Raw genomic sequence first — 19,526 nt, forward strand, 5'->3', positions numbered from 1 at the left:
TGATATGAAAGCATTTTACTTTTTGAACGGACTATATGTGATACTTAAAGCTGCACTCAAGCTTTTGTTAGTGTTTTGCTGATTCTTATTTGTTTCCATAGCATTAGTGGTTTTGCACTTTATACTGACACCTATTGGCCTGGATGCATAAAGCGAGTTTACTTATTGATGCCTTCACATCAAATCTCTTTATTTTTTGTTTTGCTCTTTTATCTATAACACATTCGTATGAACATTCTTCGATTAAATCCGAAAAAAAAAATGGCTGTGCATTGTGTGTGTGTGTGTGTGTGTGTGTACTTGTTTTTGCTACATTGTGGGGACCAAATGTCCCCACAAGGATAGTAAAACCTGAAATTTTTGACATTGTGGGGACCGTTAAAAAATTATTAAAAATAGTAAATGATGTTTATCTGAAAGTGTAACGATGCAAACATGTTTTCTGTGAGGGCTAGGTTTAGGGTTAGGGTTGGGTTAGGGGATAGACAATATCGTTTGGTCAGTATAAAATCTATAGAAGTCTATGGAAAGTCCCCACAATTCACAAAAACAAACGTGTGTGTGTGTGTGTGTGTGTGTGTGTTTTAACATTCCAGCAGATACTGCTTGTTTGGATATTTAATTTTAACGTATTGTTTATTTAATTTGTACTGATTTAGTTTAGATAGGTCATTCGCACACATGCTGATCCATATGGTTAATATGTTTTTTATTTCAGATTTTTATTTATGTATTTTTGCTGTTGTTGAAAGAAATGTATACGTTTATTCAAGGATGCAATAAATTGATCAGTTGAAAGTAAAAACATTTAAAATGTTACAAAACAGATTTCTAAGATATCTGTTTTTTTTATTTCTATTCATCAAAGAATGCAACTGTTTCAACATTGATAATAAATGTTTTTTAAGCAAACCATATTTCTGAAAGATCATGTGACACTGAAAACAAGCCACTAATGGCTGATGAAAATTAAGCCATCAAATGAATTAATTAGATAAAAAACAGATAAAATAAAGGTTTTTACATTTTAATAATATTTTACGATATTACTGTATTTTGATCATATAAATGCAGCCTTGGTGAGCATAAGAGACAATAAAAAAAAAAAAAAAAAAAAAAATTTGGTAACACTTTTTAAGGTCTCCTTGTTACAAATGCTACATATATTTACTATTATAATAACAAATAATTATGCATAACCATATAGTAAGTACGTGTTGTTAATTAACATTACTCAGTACTTAAATGTATAATTACACTGTAACAAAAATCAACATTAACCAAACAATTAAAAAATACTTTGGAATGGTAGTATATAATGCTTTGCTTGTTACTTACAGTCTACTTTTATGTAAAGCGTCTAAAAGTGAATGCATTATAAGTTACTGACCAATCGGCTTCTGGTCATGTGATGTGAACATGGCGGAGTTGATGAGGGGGTGACCTGCTCCATGTGGAATTGAACAGCTTTTTATGGAAGACTCATAAGTCTTCATCTCATGCGATATACACATAATTTGAATCATAAAGCTAGCTAAATAAATAAATAACCCACACTTTAATACTAAATCGTACGCACGATTCATCATTTTCGTATGTACATCATTGCAGAAAAAACACCCACACGGAAAAATCAGCATCATATTCCAGGTGAACATTATCTTTCAACAAGAAGACACCCATTATCTGGCTGACTGCTTTCACCCGCGGTCTGCCTTTTCAAAGCTCACGTCTCTCTCACGCTGTCAGCCAATCAGATTTTGCCATGTTGGGATCGCTCAACCAATCGCAGCCCGCAGCGAGGAGAAAAACTTGGATGATTCTCTGGGTGTAAATTGTTGCGTGGTGTCGCGATGGGAGAAATAAAAGTGGGAAGTGATGAACAATAGAGCTGGCTGTTTCCGGGAGGCGCCAGCATTCCCGAGCAACTTTGGTGCTCTTGTTATGCATACCGATAGTCAGCCAAGCACACAGCCCATTGTTGCCGCACACAGCCCCTCCAGTTCACAGCAGCAGCTGGTTTTGTGTCATACGAGAGAGTTTTAGGCGAGATCCGCGAAGAGGGAGAATCAAACTGCCGGCGTCCTGTTGTCAATTGATTTGCATACGGACTTCCGCCCCCTGAATTTAGTTTCTGCATCTACTAGCAAAGGCAGAGTGGGCAGACCTGAGCCCTCATGTCAGGCGCAGTCATGCGGACTTGACATTTAAACTCGGTTAATATTTGGACATGAACGGCACACGCGTGTATTTTGGATGGTCCCGATGGATTTGGATTAAACGGCACACTGGGATCTGACACTTTCGTTCTCAGAGGCGTTTAATATGCTGGAAATCTGCCGGGTCTTGTGGATGTACCGAGACTATTTGCTGTTACTTCCAGTGTAGAACTGGAATATTTGCATTGGACTCACTGGGGTATTTTCTAACAGAAAAAATGCGTGTTTTCAGCTCCTCTCAAACAGGGGATTCCTCGTCAGTTTGCACTTGTCTGTTTGGATCCTAAAGTAGGATACAGCCAGATCCTCCAACCCAGTCCAGGATCTGATGTCTGTATGCTCTGATGTCTATTTCAATGTGTCATATTAGAAGAGTTGACCATCTCTTTTGGATGGAGTTTTACCTCGCGATCTTCTTTTGACGTCTTGGACAGCGTGGATGCATTTTAGGTCGTTTTTTAGCTTGGATTACTTCTTTTTTGGCTACGTTTTTACAGCTTGGATCTTCTCGGGTATTTAAACTCGGTGCTTTCTGTCTAACTACTGTTCAAATCACACGTTTCATTCTTGTGATTCGTTTTGACGATCCACTGGGTGAAAATACTGTGTGATCTCTTGTTGATTTATTTATTGTTCGTTTGAAAGCTTTTGCACACCATGACTTTCTTGTCCGGGGCAGCGGTTCTGTTGCTGCGTGGACTCGTCATCTCTGCGGTATTGGGCTTAGAGAGTTCATACACGAGTCAGTTGTCGAACCGAGTCACTCCTGATCCAGCAGCAGCAGCAGCAGCTGTTGCTCCTACAGGTAAGACCTCTATATCCTAAGAAACCACAAATCTGATCAGCCTGCCTTATTCTCTCTCTCTCTGTCTGTCGAGGGGTGATTTAGTAACTCCAAATACTGTCCACATAGTCGATTGTTAGTGCTGTTTATGATGGGTGTTAATCAGGGAATGCTAATAGTGTCATTTCCCAGCCTCACATCAGTTCTGGATGATTTTAGAGAAGCTGATGCTTTGGCTGTAGGAGTGACTGCTTATGAATGTGATGAAGGTCAGGACAACATCCAAATGGAATTCCTGCTGTTCCACCAATAAACGCTTGGCATGAGAGAGCAGGAGGAACCCCCTCCTTACAGCACTGTCATCAGCCAGCACCTCCATGAGGAGAAACCACCAGACGGGGTTTTCCATGGCCACTGGCTGATAGAATTCTCTTGTAGATTGCTTAACAGACATTTATTTTACACAATATTCACTAAACAGTTGAAAGTGTATACATGTTTATTAACCATGTTCGCTATGGCAAGCTATTTTGACATTTATTTCTTTAAATTATCTATTTTTGTTATTAGTATTTTTTCTGTAACTAAATTATAACCCTGTAATGACTAGTATTATTTTCAGTTTCACTACTAACATATCGATTATTCTAGCACTTAATAGTGATGGGTGTCTGTCAAGTCTGTCACCAGTAGGCCACTTTTGCTACTAGTCACTATCCTAAGTGACAGATAACCATTCCACTCTTAAAAGCTAACGTTTTATACGAGTTTTACTAGTAAGTACTCATTAGCTGCTAGTTCATGCTTTAGTTGCTAGTAACTAGCACAAGGCTAATCAAGTATCATGTCCATTCAAGCTCCAACTTATTTTTGTCAACTTCCAGTATTGGTATTGGATAATTATGTAATATTTCTATCTTGGAAAATTATTAATTTGCACCATTATTTTAGGTATAGAAATATTTTTGTCAAAAACCATGAGGGATACCACCCATTCATCAGCTGATGACAATAAATTCTCAAATAAGGGTCATAAGGGTCAATTTTTTGAATAAATAAGCTTTCCATTGATGTAATGTTTGTTAGGATAAGACAAAATTTGGCCAAGATTCGCTTATTTAAAAATATGGAATCTGAGGGTGTAAAAAAAAAAAAAAAAAAAAAAAAAAAAAAAAATCAATAAAATAAATCCTTTAAAGTTGTTCAAATGAAGTTCTTAGCAATTCATATTACTAATCCAAAATTAAGTTTTGATATATTTACAGATATATTTATATGATCTTTACTTAATATCCTAATTATTTTTGCCATAAAAGAAAAATCGATAATTTTGACCCATACAATGTATTTTTGCTATTGCTAGAAATGTACCCATGCTATTTAAGACTGGTTTTGTGGTCCAGGGTCACAAATGTCCAAATATTGGCAGATATCACTATTGTTTATCACAATTGTATAGGACGCTGTCATCATGGGAAAGACTGGGAATGTTGGAAATGTTGTCCCGGGTCGCTCTATAAGATTTTAAAAAAGTTTTTGGCCCTTTGAATTAATATTCAATTGACTATATACTATATAGGATAGAATGCTAGCTTTTAGGACACTCTGTGAATCCGTCTTTCAAATATCAAACAAATAAGTCTTACAAAATAAATAAATTGTGTTTTAAAAAAAAATAAACGAAGAACTAGAATTTGTACCATGCTAATACTGAGTGCATAATGTATAAACAAACAGGACTGATTCCGTCAGTCAGCCTATTCTGGTTCATAACCCCACAGCTGTTTTCCCAATATTAGTCATGCCTTTAATGACAGTAGATCGTTTCTGACAGGCAGCAGTCTGGTCAGTGCGCACTTGCTGAGGACACAGGGTGAGATGACAGATTGCTGTCTGTACAGAGCTACACACTGCTGCTCATATGATGAATGTAATCCAGATCTGTGGTCATGCAGGAATGCAGACTTAATCGGAAGGGTAAATAACCTGCATGCAAATGGTAATTGACTCATCAGAAATTAAAGCGCTTGGACAAATTGTTTCAGCTGTTGCCAGAGTTTAGTGCATTCTAATGGACACTTGGTATGCATACTTGTTTAAATACAACAAGTGCATCACTGTTCCCAGCTGCAGCAAACCCCTTGAATGAAGGAAACCCCTAATTATAACTGCGCTGCACCTTGGGGTTTTCTTAAAGGAGAAGTCCACTTCCAAAATTTACGAATAATTTACTCACCCCCTTGTCATCCAAGATGATCATGTCTTCTTTAGTCGATAAGAAATTATGTTTCTTGAGAAAAGCATTTCAGGATTTATCTCCATAAAGTGGACTTAAGTGGTGCCCCCAAGTTTGATCTTTCAAAATGCAGTTTCAATTGAGCTTCAAATGGTTCTAAATGATCCCAGCCGATGAAGAAGCGAAACAATTGGTCATTTTCAAAACAAATGAACAATTTGTATACTTCTTGACCTTGAACACTCATCTTGTCTAGCTCTTTGTGAACTCTTTTTTTCTAGTTCAAGACAGTTAGGTTATGTCGAAAAACTCCCATGTCGTTTTCTTCTCCAACTTCAAAATCACCCTGCATCGCTGCAAAAGTACCGACCCAGCGTTTACAAAGTGAACATTGAAAGAAGATCAAATGTGAAACAGCGATGTAGGATGATTTTAAAGTTCAAGAAGAAAACAAGATGGGAGTTTTTCGACATACCCTAACTGTATTGACCCGGATTATACAGACAACGGATGCACATCGCAGAGACGAGACAAGACGAGCATTTCAGGTTATAGATAAGAACCATTTGAAGCTGTATATAAACTGCGTTTTGAAAGTTCAAACTTGGGGGGCACCATTGAAGTCCACTATATGGAGATAATTCCTGAAATGTTTTTCTCAAGAAACATAATTTCTTCATGATTGAAGAAGGAAAGACATGAACATCTTGGATGACAAAGGAGTCAATTATCTGTAAATTTTTGTTCTGGAAGTGAACTTCTCCTTTAACTCTGGTTTTAAGGGGGTTGTTGAAGTCTACAATGACTTGAGCATTTAGTGTTAACGTTGGTCTTTTCCCCTAGTGTTTGTAATCACATTTTGACCTACAGCATACAGTAGTATTACAGTTTTCAAATTATATAACATTGACCACCCAGGCTCATCGGACAAACATGTCTATGATGAAATGATATTATGTTGCTTCCTGCAAGTTTCATGACACTTTCAAATTGAAATGTTCAGTGAGTGGTGCTAAAAGCATGTTCAGTTTTACCAGAAACACATGAATGTGAATCTGGCAACATTTCAAGTTGTTTGTTACAGTTCGGAAGTGAAATGTCGGTGAGTGGTGCTAAAAGGTTAATTCTTTGAAAATAACATACAACCTACAATAAAACCTATCCTATCCTAAACACAACCAATAGTGATAACAAAAGCAAATGTGAAATAAAAATGCATTTGTTTTCATTTTCACGGGGACTCATACTGAAGCATTCTGTATCACAAGTGCAATACTGTGGAGGTGAGCTACGGAGCATGTTTACTACTTCATTAAAGCCATACATATGGAGCTGATTATGCGTATTAGTTTACAAATCATTCACAAAATTTCTAAAGTGTACTAAAGAGTTTGAGGTCAAAGTGTAGTATTGTACTAGGAAGTCTTAATTGATAGCCTGCTCCTGCAGTCATAATATATATGAAAACGAATACAATTAGTTGGTGTTTCACTGTCACTAGTGTTAATTTCAACTGGAAAATGCATGCAATTGTAAATACAGGTACGTTTTTGGAGTTTTTGAAAATGTATTTTCCATTGTTGAACACTAATGACCATTACATGATGAGACCTTATTACAGCCTACTTTAGGAGCTGATTACTATCAGCCTCCAAATGAGTCTTACACAAACACGTTTATTATAATGACAAGGGAAATGAGTGGGCACTGTGTTCAGTATTGTTCTCTAGTCACTGATGAGTTTAGTTAAAGGGATAATTCACCCCCCCCAAAAAAAAAAAAAATCTGTCATCATTTACTCACTTTCAAATTAAAATACCATAGAAGTCAATGGCTACTGTTTGGTTTTCAACATTCTTCAAAATATCTTTATTTTTGAAGAAAGAAAGAAACTCATACAGGGTTGGAATAAATGAAGTGTTAGTAAATCATGTAATAAACTTGCATGATTAACCTAGAACTAAAACATTGTCAGTGATAATGTAGTATGAGTTTTGTGGCATTAGGCTTTAAACCTAGTAACTAAATATATATACTTGGGTAGTATTCTTCTCATTGTCAGGGAGGTGGCAGAGCAAGTATTTAGTTGCTGGCACATTGCATCTGTGTTGGCATTGTGCTTTCCTCATTCATTTACTGTCAATGCGCAAGCATCAATTAATATCAAATTAAATAAAATCTGTTAAACCTGAGCAGCAGGCTGTGACACCGGCAGGGAAAGGTGTAGTCTGGCTATAGGCAGACAAAACTGCTGAGTGACAAATTAAGTGCTTGTGCTAAAACCTATTTACATAGCTTAAAAGTGTTGTGTGTACTTTGTTGAGTTCCTACTATATCAATAAGGGTGTAGTCTTCTTGCGATACAAGCTATGAGGAATATTTGGATTCTGTGTGCTGCTTAATGGAACACAGACAGGAGCTCTTAGTTACACTGTTTTCTGCACTGAAAAACTGCAGCTGTGGTTGCCAGAACTTTACTGGTTCCTAACTGTGTATATGTCAGTATACAATCCCATTAGAGCTGTTAAAATCTGTTTATTACTGTAAAATGTACTGATAATGAAAGGCCATGTGATGACTTAAAGGTTATCAAAATTGTCCTTTAACATTGTCATGCAAAAACAAAACACCACCATGGTAACACACATGATGCTAGAATGCACAACGTTGACAGATAGCAGAACCGAATATTTTGATTAAAAAAAATGTACATGACTTATAAACAAATATGATGGTTTGTGAAGATATGTAGGGAATGCCCAATAATTATAATGTGATTACAGTGTATATTTACTGTCCCATAAAAATAATTCAACATACAGCCATTATTGTCAAAACAGCTGGCAACAAAAGTGAGTACACCCTAAGTGAACTTGTCAAAACTGTGTCCAACGTTTTGACAAGTTTGATGTTTTGTTTTAAACCATTGTTATCTAGCACTACCTTGATCATTCTACACATGGAATTCACCAGAGCTGCACAGGTTGTTGCTGGGATCCTTTTCAAATCCTCTATAATCCTCTATCATGGAGCTGCTGGATGTTAGACACATGGTGCGTCTCCATCTTCTTCTTGAGGATGCCCCATAGGTGCTCAATAGGGTTCAGGTCAGATCACCTTCACGTGCACCTTCCTCAGCAAGGCAGTTGTCATCTTTGGGGTCATTATCATGTTGGAAAACTGCCATTCGGCCCAGTTTCTGAAGGGAAGGCATCATGTTCTGCTTCAGAAATGTACAGTACATAATGGAATCCATGTTTCCCTCAACCGCAGCTCCCCAGTACCAGCAACACTCATGCAGCCCCAGACCATGATGCTACCACCACCATGCTTGATTGTAGGAGAGACACAAAAAGGTACTCCTCACCAGGGCATCACCACACATGCTGGATACCTGAGCCAAACAAGTTTATCTTAGTCTCATCAGACCATAGAACATGGTTCCAGTAATTCATGCTCTTGGACAGGTTGTCTTCAGCAAAATGTTTGCGGGTTTTCTTGTAAGCCAGCTTCGGAAGAGACTTCCTTCTCGATGACACCGATGCAAACCGATTGTTGCAGTGTGCAGCATATGGCTGAAACCTCTAAAGCAAAGTATGCATCTGTTGTTTGAAGCCAGGTTCTGCACCTGACGCACAGAATGAGTACTCAACTTCGTTGATCGACCCTTGCGAGGCCTATTCCGAATGTAACCCGTCTCCGAAAACCTCTGTATTGACCCTGGCCACAGTACTGTAACTCAGTTACAGGTTGTTACTGAACCCGTTACAGCCTAAGCCATCTTTGTGGAGAGCAACAATTCTAATTCTCAAATCTTCAGAGAGTTCTTTGCCATGAGGTGCCTTGTTGAACATCCACTGGTCAGCATGAGAGAATTGTACTCAAAGCACCAAAATTGAACTGCTCTAATACAAGATACACAACTTTGTATGGTCCTGTCAAGCAGAAAAAAACATGAACATGATGAACAGGACACGTGGCTTTGCATGGTTAAATGACATAATGCTGTTATCACTTAGGGTGTACTCACTTTTTTTGCCAGCTTTTTTTGACAATAATGGCTGTATGTTGAGTTATTTTCAGGGGACAGTAAATATACAAGCTGCACATTGACTACTCTAAAATATATCCAAGTTTCATTTCTATAGTATTGTCCCTTAAGAAGATATACTAAAATGATTGCTGAAATGTGCGGAGTGTACTTACTTTTGTGAGATACTGTATGTGTGTGTATGCTGGGAGTTTGACTTTGGGCTCTTTGTGAGTTGACCCAGCGACCCACTTCCCATCCAGACTGTGGTCATCTGTTGCTTTGCAGGATGCCATTGATAATATGCATGTGTATGCAAGAAACATTGAGAAAATGATACCATTTCAGAAGAGAAAGGATTGAAGAAATATAGAGAGCACATAAGCAAAAGCACTGTGAGTAGACTTTGCTTGTGTCTGTGTGAGTGGCATGTGTTAGGCTACATGTTCAGTTAAGGGTTCCCAATTGTAAGCACAGTAATGAAGGAATTTCCTGTAGCACAGATGACTATCATAACAAATGTGCTCTGAGTGAAAGGTCGATTGTTATTTTTTGTGTCCTTCAGATCATTTGAATACACTTCGTCTTAGAGGCTTAGATGGATTTGTTTATCTATTTGAGTAGCTTTTTGGTCTCTGTCCCATATTATGAATGTCCTACAAAATGAGAGGCTGAACGGGTCACTTCAGGCCATAATACAATATTTCTTCCACTTTACTATTCTAAAATGTATTGGTAGTCCTTTACTCTTAGTTCCATTAGTGTCTGCAGGCAATTTGCAATCACCTTAAATTGCAAAACTCTGAAAGCTGAAACAGCATTTTTTTTTTTTTTTTGTGAGCAAACAGGGTTGATTTGATCTTGTCCATGAATAATGTCTGGATTATCCAGTCAATACTGATAAACTTGAAATGAGTGTTGACATTCTCTTTATCTGTGTTGTTTAATCAGGAGATTAATCCATTTGGAAACTGGTATCGTAATAGTGCAGCCGATCTCATTGTTTATACATGGGTATCAGTATGTAACATTTAGAAACACAAAACGCACATTTTTATTGATGTTGAAACATACATACAATTTGGATGTATTTTAATGTTTAAAACATAAAAATGTAATGCTACGTATTTTAAGCTAAAAAACGTAAAATATTTACAAATCTTTTATATAATTACGATATTTGTATCAGTGCATTTTTGTCATTTTATTGATAAGCGATTTAGATTTTTTAGACCCCTTAACCCTTAACCTAAACCTACTCATTTTATAGTTAATATAAAATGTAGTTTACCAAAATATGCAAGGAAATTACCATTTTTGTAACAATATAGCATTAAAAAGTTATTTGTTATAGTTGCTAATCCCACTCCTACCTCTAAACATAACCATAACTATTTCTGTACAGTATAAAGAAAACATGACAGACGGATAAATGCAATCACAATAATTTATTTATAAAAAATGTTAAAAGCAGTACCAAAAGTAATCCAAATGACGATGCATTGCAGCCGCAGTCCTCTCTGGTGGACTATAATAGTTTTGTATGAGGTGCAGAACAGAATTTAAGTTGTTAATTGCTGATAATATGATCCGGATTATTATTCCGATCCACTCCGTGAAGGCACGCATTTATCATTTAAACACACCTCAGAAAAAACGCAGCATGTTGCAGTCTGTGATGAAGCAGGTGAGAGCCAATGAGCTTTTTTGGCGTAAAACCGGTTGTAAAGTTTTTTTTTAAGCGCCAACTTTTGAATTTGTAATGAGTGCGTTAGTGCAGGTATTGCTGCTTATGGTTGCTGTTCATGATGGAGATGAAGATCGCTGAATAAAGGCTTAGATGTGGTTCTGTTCATCACAGTCGTATGGATTCTGAAGATTTGGATTGCAGTGCACAAATAAAATTGATTCCTTGTAATTATGTTGCATTTTTGGTGTATTTTATGGTACTGTCAGTCACAGCATGTCCCGTGGCAAACAAAGTAAACATTACATGATAAGTATTAAACAATTGTAGAAATGTTATTCAATTTAAAGGTTTAAAGTGTAGTCTTATAAATGATGTATTCTCCAAAGTGGCAGCATAAATCACACAGAACAGAATGAAATATTATCATTTTATATTCCGAATAAAAGTAAACAATTTAATAATGCATTTGAAAACAATGCTATTGATATGGCAACTGAATACAAAAATAATATAATCAGTGCTGCGATTTTAATATTCACAAGGATTCATGTGTAAGTCAGTATTGTACGTTTACATCCTGTAAACACGTCAGTATTGTAGGTTTAGATGCTGTAAATACGTCAGTATTGTACGTTTTAGTTTCTGTAAAAACATAAATGTACGTTTTGTAGAACCATATTTCATGTAAAATACATATGAATTATTATGAAATCACATTGGATGGTGATAGTTGTGATAGTAGTGACACCCAAAAATGAATCTCTAATCACTAGTCAACAATAAGAAGTTGTTCACTTCCAGAACAAAAATTTACAGATAATTTACTCACCCCTATGTCATCCAAGATGCTTGTGTCTTCCTTTCTTCAGTCGATATGAAATTCCGTTTTTTTGAGGAAAACATTACAGGAATTTTCTCCATATAGTTGACTTTAATGGTATCCCCCAGTTTGAACTTCCAAAATGCAGTTTCAGTGCAGCTTCAAAGGGCTCTAAAGCTGACTGAGGAAGAAGGGTCTTATCTAGCTAAACGATCAGTCACAAATGAACAATTTATATACTTTTTTTAACCTCAAACACTCGTCTATTTTCTGCAATGCACACGTGACTTCTGTGTAATCCAGGTCAATACAGTTAGGGTATGTCGAAAAACTCCCATCACATTTGAACCTTCAACATCATGCAAAGAAGATCAAACGCTCTTTACAAAAAAAAGGTAAAACAGCGATGTAGGACGATGTTGAAGTTGGAAGAGGAAACCAGATGTCAAAAGAATTTCTCTCACTTTTTAACACCTCTCTACCTTTATTGAATTAAATAATTAAATTAGATAACTAGATAGTTATTCTCGGTGACCTACAGATATTTACTATATTATAAAGGAACTTTGCTTCACAAGCTTTTTAAGAGGCTGAAAAGCCCTTTCTTGTTTACCACATTTGCAGTACACAGTTCCTCATAAAGCTAACATAAATAAAATCCCACAGTAGTGAGGAGGTTCTTTGAAAGTTGCCTGCAGTTTTAGGTTTGTTGAATGAGTTGGAAGAAATCCCCTTAGTGATATTCCAGTGAACGTGGTTGTTCGCACACTTTATGCCTTTGTGTATTTAGACTGTTTAGCTTCTCAATAAATAAACTGCCTCTTAGAGGGACACGCTGTTCTGGAAGTCTGGGAATTGTTATTTCCTTTAAAAAATGATGTCTGATGATCTGTATTTGTCTTATTCGCTCTCTTTAGACCGAGATATCATCATTACGCAAGTGTGAAGTAGGAAGTAAGCATCAATGTCAAAGCTGCCTTTCAAATGCTGATTGTGTCATGTAGGCCTTTCAACTGTAGACCAACCTGAAATGCGACATTTTTGTAACTGAATTCGACTAGTGGGTTTGCCATCAACGTGACCGATGATTCAAATGAGACTGTCTCAGTGTGATTAGGATGTTGAAAACAGAATTGTTGAATACCAAAATTACAAGGGTATTGTATGTTTCTGTTTCTAATGACTGGATAATAGCAATACAATAAATGCTTAGATGGTGCCACTGTGTTTGTACTCCATGTCATATAATGGTTATCGTTCTCTAAATAGTAGCTTATCAGGACAGAAACTGCATCTAAAGTGCACAGAGGCGGAATAAATGCATTTACACGAATGCTAAAATAATGTTATGACACAGAGGCATCATGCTTATTCAGACGAGACAGATCAGGATTTAAACACGGATCGTTTTTCATAATAAACAAAAGTCGTAACGCTACACTATCCAGACTTGAATCTGCTTCAGCCAAGACTCAACCGGTGCACCGCTGACAAATATGACTAAAATGTATCAAAATTAATATTGCTATTAGTGAAGTGATGAACTGAAAATAGCAATACAATTCTAAATTGTTGTTCAGCATTACATTGTATTATATACTTTTTTATTTACAGTTTGAAATTGATAATTTATATTTAAAAAAAATTAAGAATATACCTGTGCACATTCACACTTTCATTTGGTGACTAATTATCATTATTTACTATTAACCCTGCTTTTGCCTCAGTAAGCTCCTAATCCTGCTTCTTAATAGTAATAATGCTTATTAATATTAATAATCAAAAACATTAACATGCCCATCCCCCTGCAATGGCATATCTTCAATGACATGTATATCGACACAAGAGATTGCAGTTGCCGTTTCCATTTAATGTTGACTTTAGAAACCTTTTGAATGTTTTTTACCTCAGTGTCCACCGCAAAGTCTCCCTGTAATAGCATCAGCACTGGTGTATACACTGTTGTTGTCCTTTTACATTTTCATTAATTTGTCCGTTAATCTCTTTATCTGGTCTGATTAAAAGGAACTCTGTGCCAGAGTAGTTGTTTTCCAAAGACAGTGTCTTGAAACAAACAGAGCTATTAAGCTATTTATTTTTCCTTATTGCTAGTTGAGCTGATACGAAAAAAGCAGCGTGGTCTGACTCTGGAAGCAGCATCAGAGCACTTCTAATACAGGGCTTAAGTGAGTCAGAGTTGATATGTTATTATACTGCTTTTTTTGCTACGTCGTGTCTTAAAACGCATGTTTTTCCCCCCAAAGCAGTTAAACGCAATCCGCTCTGTAGCTGCTTCTAAAGATTTCATCAGTAATGACACATAGTGCTGATTGCCTACATAAATGCAACAAATACTAACCCTTAACTCTAACCTACATTCTCACCTTAATCTTAGTATAGCATTGCTAGAACATCCTGATAGATAGCATTCATGCTTGTCACAGTCGGTTCCCTCCACTCATCAGTGAATCTATTTATGATTTTTCTGAAGTCTGAACTCTTCTTGACAGGTGACTGTGTGAATGAGTTGAGCAGTGAAATAGGCTGGAGTGAAAGAACACTCTTTGAACAGAACAGGCTGCACAGAAAAGCCTTTAAAGGGGATGTCGGATGTAAAATTCACTTTTACATGGTGTTTGCATATAATTGTGTCTTAGCAGTGTGTGGACTCAACCACCTTACAATGATAAAAATCCATTCACTCCTTTTTTGTAATCCCTAAAAAGTCTTAATTATCAAGCCGTTTTGATATTCTGAGCAATATGACACCATACTAGCCAAGCTCTGCCCACGACTGCTGACGGACTGTCCTGTATTTGCACATTTCCACCCTCAGCCACTTTTTTTCTCCGCACTCGAGCAGCTGTAGCAACAACGTCTCGTAAGCAATGCAGGTGTTTTATAGTTGGATGTAAAAGTGAAAATAAGACTCTTTGTTGGTAGTAGATTACCAAATACATAAAAAAAACAGAAGAGAGGGGTGGGGTGAGCAGTAGCTCATTATCATTTAAAGAGCCATGCACCGAAACGGGTTGCTGTGAACAGAGCTGTTTTTGACGAGGTAAAAAGGATGTTGTTTTACACGACAATTGAGGAATTTTGACCAAAGTATTTTGCAGATATTTCATGAAGAATGATACCAACTTGTAGAAAATGGGCATCCGATGTCCTCTTTGTTGTTGTTGTTCCTTTTTTTTAGTTTCGTTTTCTAGCGAAATGCATACCAATAAGTAGATATCACTGCAGTTTTCAATAGAAATGTCCACTGAGTGGCACTAAAAGAGTGTTTTTTTTGTTTTTTTTCCTGGAACAGATGAACGTACATATGGTATGTTTATGTGATGTTGGTTTTGTATGTGTCACCACAGTTCTGACTTGAAATGTTTATTAAGTGGTGTTATAACTCTAATGCTCTGTTTTAAAATAATGTACCTTCTGCACTACGCCTAAACCTACCCAATAGTATGAGCAAAAGTGAATGTGATGTAAAAACGCAATCATAAGCATGCTGCTTTAGCTTGTTTTTTGATCTCTCATCTTTCAGCTCTTTCACCATGAGACATGTTTTTCACAGGATTCGTACCCAACGATTCCATGTCCTAAGTCCAATTCTGTGCCGGCTGAGCTACCGAGCAAGCTTGTTATGTCCGGTGTTGTGTCCATTTTCGTCTCCCTGCCAAATTATTATCCCTTCTCATTAAAATCGCTACATGATTGCCTCATCCTAACCTCTCCCCCACACCTAACCCTAAACCTACCAATACTAGGGGGGGTCGTAATCTGGCGGGGGTCAACACCAGAAAGCAAAAATGTGTGAAGCTGTAATCATAACTCTGTACGGAAAGATTACAAGTGCTTGCTGTTTTACCACCTCTAGTGTTCATTTCTATTGGAAACTGCAATTATGTACTTGTAGGTAGATATTTTGCGTCTTGCGAAAAAGTTCCCACAGGTACGTTTTCATCATGAGATCAGGTAGAAAACAAAGCCCATGACACTCTTGTCACCTTGTGAAACAACTGATTACTGCAAAGCAACTTCAATGCGCATGTGTGACCTGTGCGTTTACAAAAATCAGGCAGTGTGCATGCTATTCTGAAGATGAAATTTATGACATGCACACTGTCCGCTGTTGCTCGCATATGCGTAAAAAGTGGAGTATACTTTTGTGCTTAAGAGAGAGTTCATGCAAAAATGTAAGTTCTGTCAGTGTCAACATTTTACTCCTAATCGTATTGTCATTCCGAGCCAGTATGATTTTCTTACTTCTGAATGTTCTGGTTCAAGCTCTATTGCACCCAACTATCATTATATGGTCAAACTTCAAATTTTAAAATTATATTTTTACTGTATGTGCAGAATATATATTAATGAAATATAAGACCACTTGAGTGTACTTAAAGAGAGTACACTTTTAAAAAGGTTTAACGTAAGCAATACTCATGCTGTAAAGAAGTACACCTTTATGTGTTAATATGTAAGTTAATATATATAAAAGTAACATATGTGTAATTACAAATATATTTAAATACAGGGCATTACAAATATTTAGTTTAAAATTAACATTAAAAGGATAGTTCACCCAAAAATGAAAATTAGCCCATTATTTACTTACCCTCCAGGCATCCTAGGTGTTTATGACTTCCTCCTTTTAGACGAATCCAATCGGAGTTGTATTAAAAATTATCCTGGCATTTCCAAGCTTTATCACTGAATGGGCGGGTGTTTCACTTCATCAGTCCAAAACAAGTCCAATAAAGTGCATCCATCCATAATAAAGAGTGCCTCACACGGCTCTGGGAGATGAATAAAAGCCAAATTGCTGCATTTTTGTAAAATATCAATCAATTAATCAATCACGTTTATTTATACAGCGCTTTTTAACAAAACAGGTTGTGTCAAAGCAACTTTACAGTATTAAATAGGACGATAGTGTGTCAATAATGCAAAAGTTCCATGTTGCAGCAAAGTCAGATTGTAGAGGGCTCATCTGGTTCCTGTGGTTTTGCGCCCACGGCCGTCTAGGTGACAAGTTCCTTACTGATGATCTGTCTCTGTGGTTCATCTAGTTGACGTGGTCCTCGCTGACATTCAGGGCTGTACAAGTCATCTCTGGGTGCGGATCCACCATCTGGGCTGGGTACAGCCTGGATCCGAGGGTCTGCAGTGACCATCTGATCTGGATACAGACTGGATCTGGTGGCAACGTGACCTCGAAATAAGAAAGAAACAGACTAATATTAGTGGAGATGCCATTCTTCTTATGATTCAACGAGTACAACAGGTGTTATGGGAAATGTTCCCGGTTCCGGTTGGCCTAATTAATGCAACCTAACAATCCTTTAACAGATTTGAATTATAGAAATGTGTTAATGTGTTATGTGTAGGCCAGTTTAAAGAGATGAGTCTTTAATCTAGATTTAAACTGACAGAGTGTGTCCGCCTCCCGAACCAAAAATGTAAGAATCACTTTAATCTAGCTTGACAGTTGTACACGGAAGCAGCTCCGGGCAGATAGCGTAAGATGTCGGCGTTGCACATGCGCCACGGATGTACTTTATTGGACTTGTTTTAAACTGATGAAGACAAACACCCATCTATGCCATTCTAAAGCTTGGAGTTATCTGAAAGAAGGAAGTCACCTAGGAGACCTGGAGGGAGAGTAAATAATGGGCTAATTTTCATCAACATATATTTAAGCTATTAATACATTGTTTCATTTAATTGTGAATAGCATACAGTTAAGCATCTAAAAACATTACATTCGGTTCCACAGAAAAAAGAAAGGTTAAAAAAAAACATAACAGGGAGTAAATGATGACAGAAGTTTCAACCATGTTTGAACTACATTTCCTGTCTGCTAGATTTATAGTTCTTTGACCAGTCGCATTTCAGGTTTATTTCTACTATTATGTCATCACATTCTCAAGCATAATATCATCAAAAGACAACTGATCCCAGTCTAAACTTGGATGCTAGAAATAGATGTCATAATCTAGACCATCTACCTGATCTCATCATGCTTTCCGATTAGATCTAATGGAATACAGTCACACATGTCTGCTTAGATGGAACACTAGATGCCATCAATTCCTTTGGTTACTCAGTCACAGTTTGGGAATATCATGCATGTCTGTTTTCTGCCGTCACCACAAGATTATGACCTAGACGCTATCCTCACTTGGGGTAATTAATTGAACCCCTCAGGGTTCATATTAGTACACACAGACACAAACACATGCTTCTGTTATATTATAGAGCTCCAGGCTAAATAACACAACGATTCAATTGAAAATAAGGTAGTTTGTGAGCAACCAACAATAAGTTCATATAATGTTCTTTACAGTTAATGTGAAAATGTGTGTGGTTAGCCATGCAAAACACACCACCATGATACTAGGCTGCTGTGGATCGGCTGTGCGGTAGGAGGTTTTATTTAGTGCATTGCTATGCATTTGTTGGGTTTATGTGGTTACCACACTGCTGCTATGGTTCTATGAAGAGCCTTTAATATTCACAGAATCTTTCCATTTCACAAAAGGTGCTTTAAAAGTTTCTTCAGATTATTAAAATGAAAATAATCTAAGAAAACAATACTTCTTTTAACAACTGATCATTGAATGGTTCTTCTATTTAAATATCTCCAATCTGAGGCCTTTATATTTAAGAGTGTATGATTGTAAGAGTGTTCTATTCTAGTCCCTCAGAATAACTTTGGTCCCTGTTTTAATGGAAGTCTTATATTATATTACCTTTTTTCTCAGTTTAATTACCCATCAGGTAAAAAACGTAAGCCTGATCACTTAGATAAGTAGTAACACCTCTGCTAAACAAACTGCATGACTTGGTGTAATTTACTGAATGTCCAAATACTGTAAGATAAGCCATATCTATTTATCTATTTAACATTTAGAGTCGGGGTTTGTTTAAATATGTGACCCTACTGTATATGAGCAGTAGTAAACTAATAAAATGTATAAAGACAGTCTTCAGATGACTATTTGTTAGGATCCTTGTGAATAAAACTGTTGAGATACACGTAATTGCACACACACTCATGTGTCTCTGATGGGACTGCAGACTCTGTTGTGCTTATCTAAGACTAGAAAGGACTCTTTTGCAGATAAAATGGCATTGGTAATGTTTTAATTGAACGGAAACAATTCTCTGAAGTCTAGTCAAACAATTCTCGAATCGAATCATCTAACTGGTATCTCAGTTCGTGCAGAAAATTGTGCCCAATGGAAATGTAGGTCACTTTATTGAGCTAGACTGTGCAGCTTGTTTTGTGCCATTCTTTCTAGAAGAACTGAAGGAGTTCTTTGTTATCCGCTGCATGTGGCTGTGTTGTGAGGTTTACTTATCATTTCTAGTCTGGTCTGTGCAAACTAGCTGCTTTCATAAGTTGATGGGCACATTTCAGATTAAGTGCTGACTGGTCTAAGTGCAACCCAGTGAAATTACCCATTTTGTAATGGAAGACACAAGAGAATCAATGAAAGTGCAAACAAAATCCTCATAAATAAAGACATGGACAGGTGGTGAGCCAAATGAAGAGAAATAAACATCCTCCTGTCTGAAATATGTTTATTTCTTTGGCTCACCACCTGGCCATGTTGTTATAACAAGGATTTTGTTTGCACTTCTCGTCAATTTTCTCGTGACTTAGATTCTACACAGTGTAATGCAGACATGCTGAACAAACGTATGCCAACCATACATTGTACGTGTCGTCATTAGTCATCAG

General features: G+C 36.9%; 1 protein-coding gene across 1 annotated transcript in view; it reads left to right on the forward strand.

Annotated features, from left to right (window-relative positions):
* Positions 1–1,857: 1,857 nt before the first annotated feature.
* stim2b (stromal interaction molecule 2b) overlaps positions 1,858–19,526 on the forward strand; it is a 55,976-nt gene continuing 38,307 nt past the window's right edge. The window contains exon 1 of the mRNA XM_051115367.1: positions 1,858–3,024. Coding sequence (XP_050971324.1) covers positions 2,877–3,024 — 148 coding nt within the window. The 5' untranslated portion in view covers positions 1,858–2,876. The remainder of the gene's footprint in view (positions 3,025–19,526) is intronic.

The sequence above is a fragment of the Labeo rohita genome, chromosome 7, assembly GCF_022985175.1.
Source record: "Labeo rohita strain BAU-BD-2019 chromosome 7, IGBB_LRoh.1.0, whole genome shotgun sequence".
Lineage (NCBI taxonomy): Eukaryota > Metazoa > Chordata > Actinopteri > Cypriniformes > Cyprinidae > Labeo > Labeo rohita.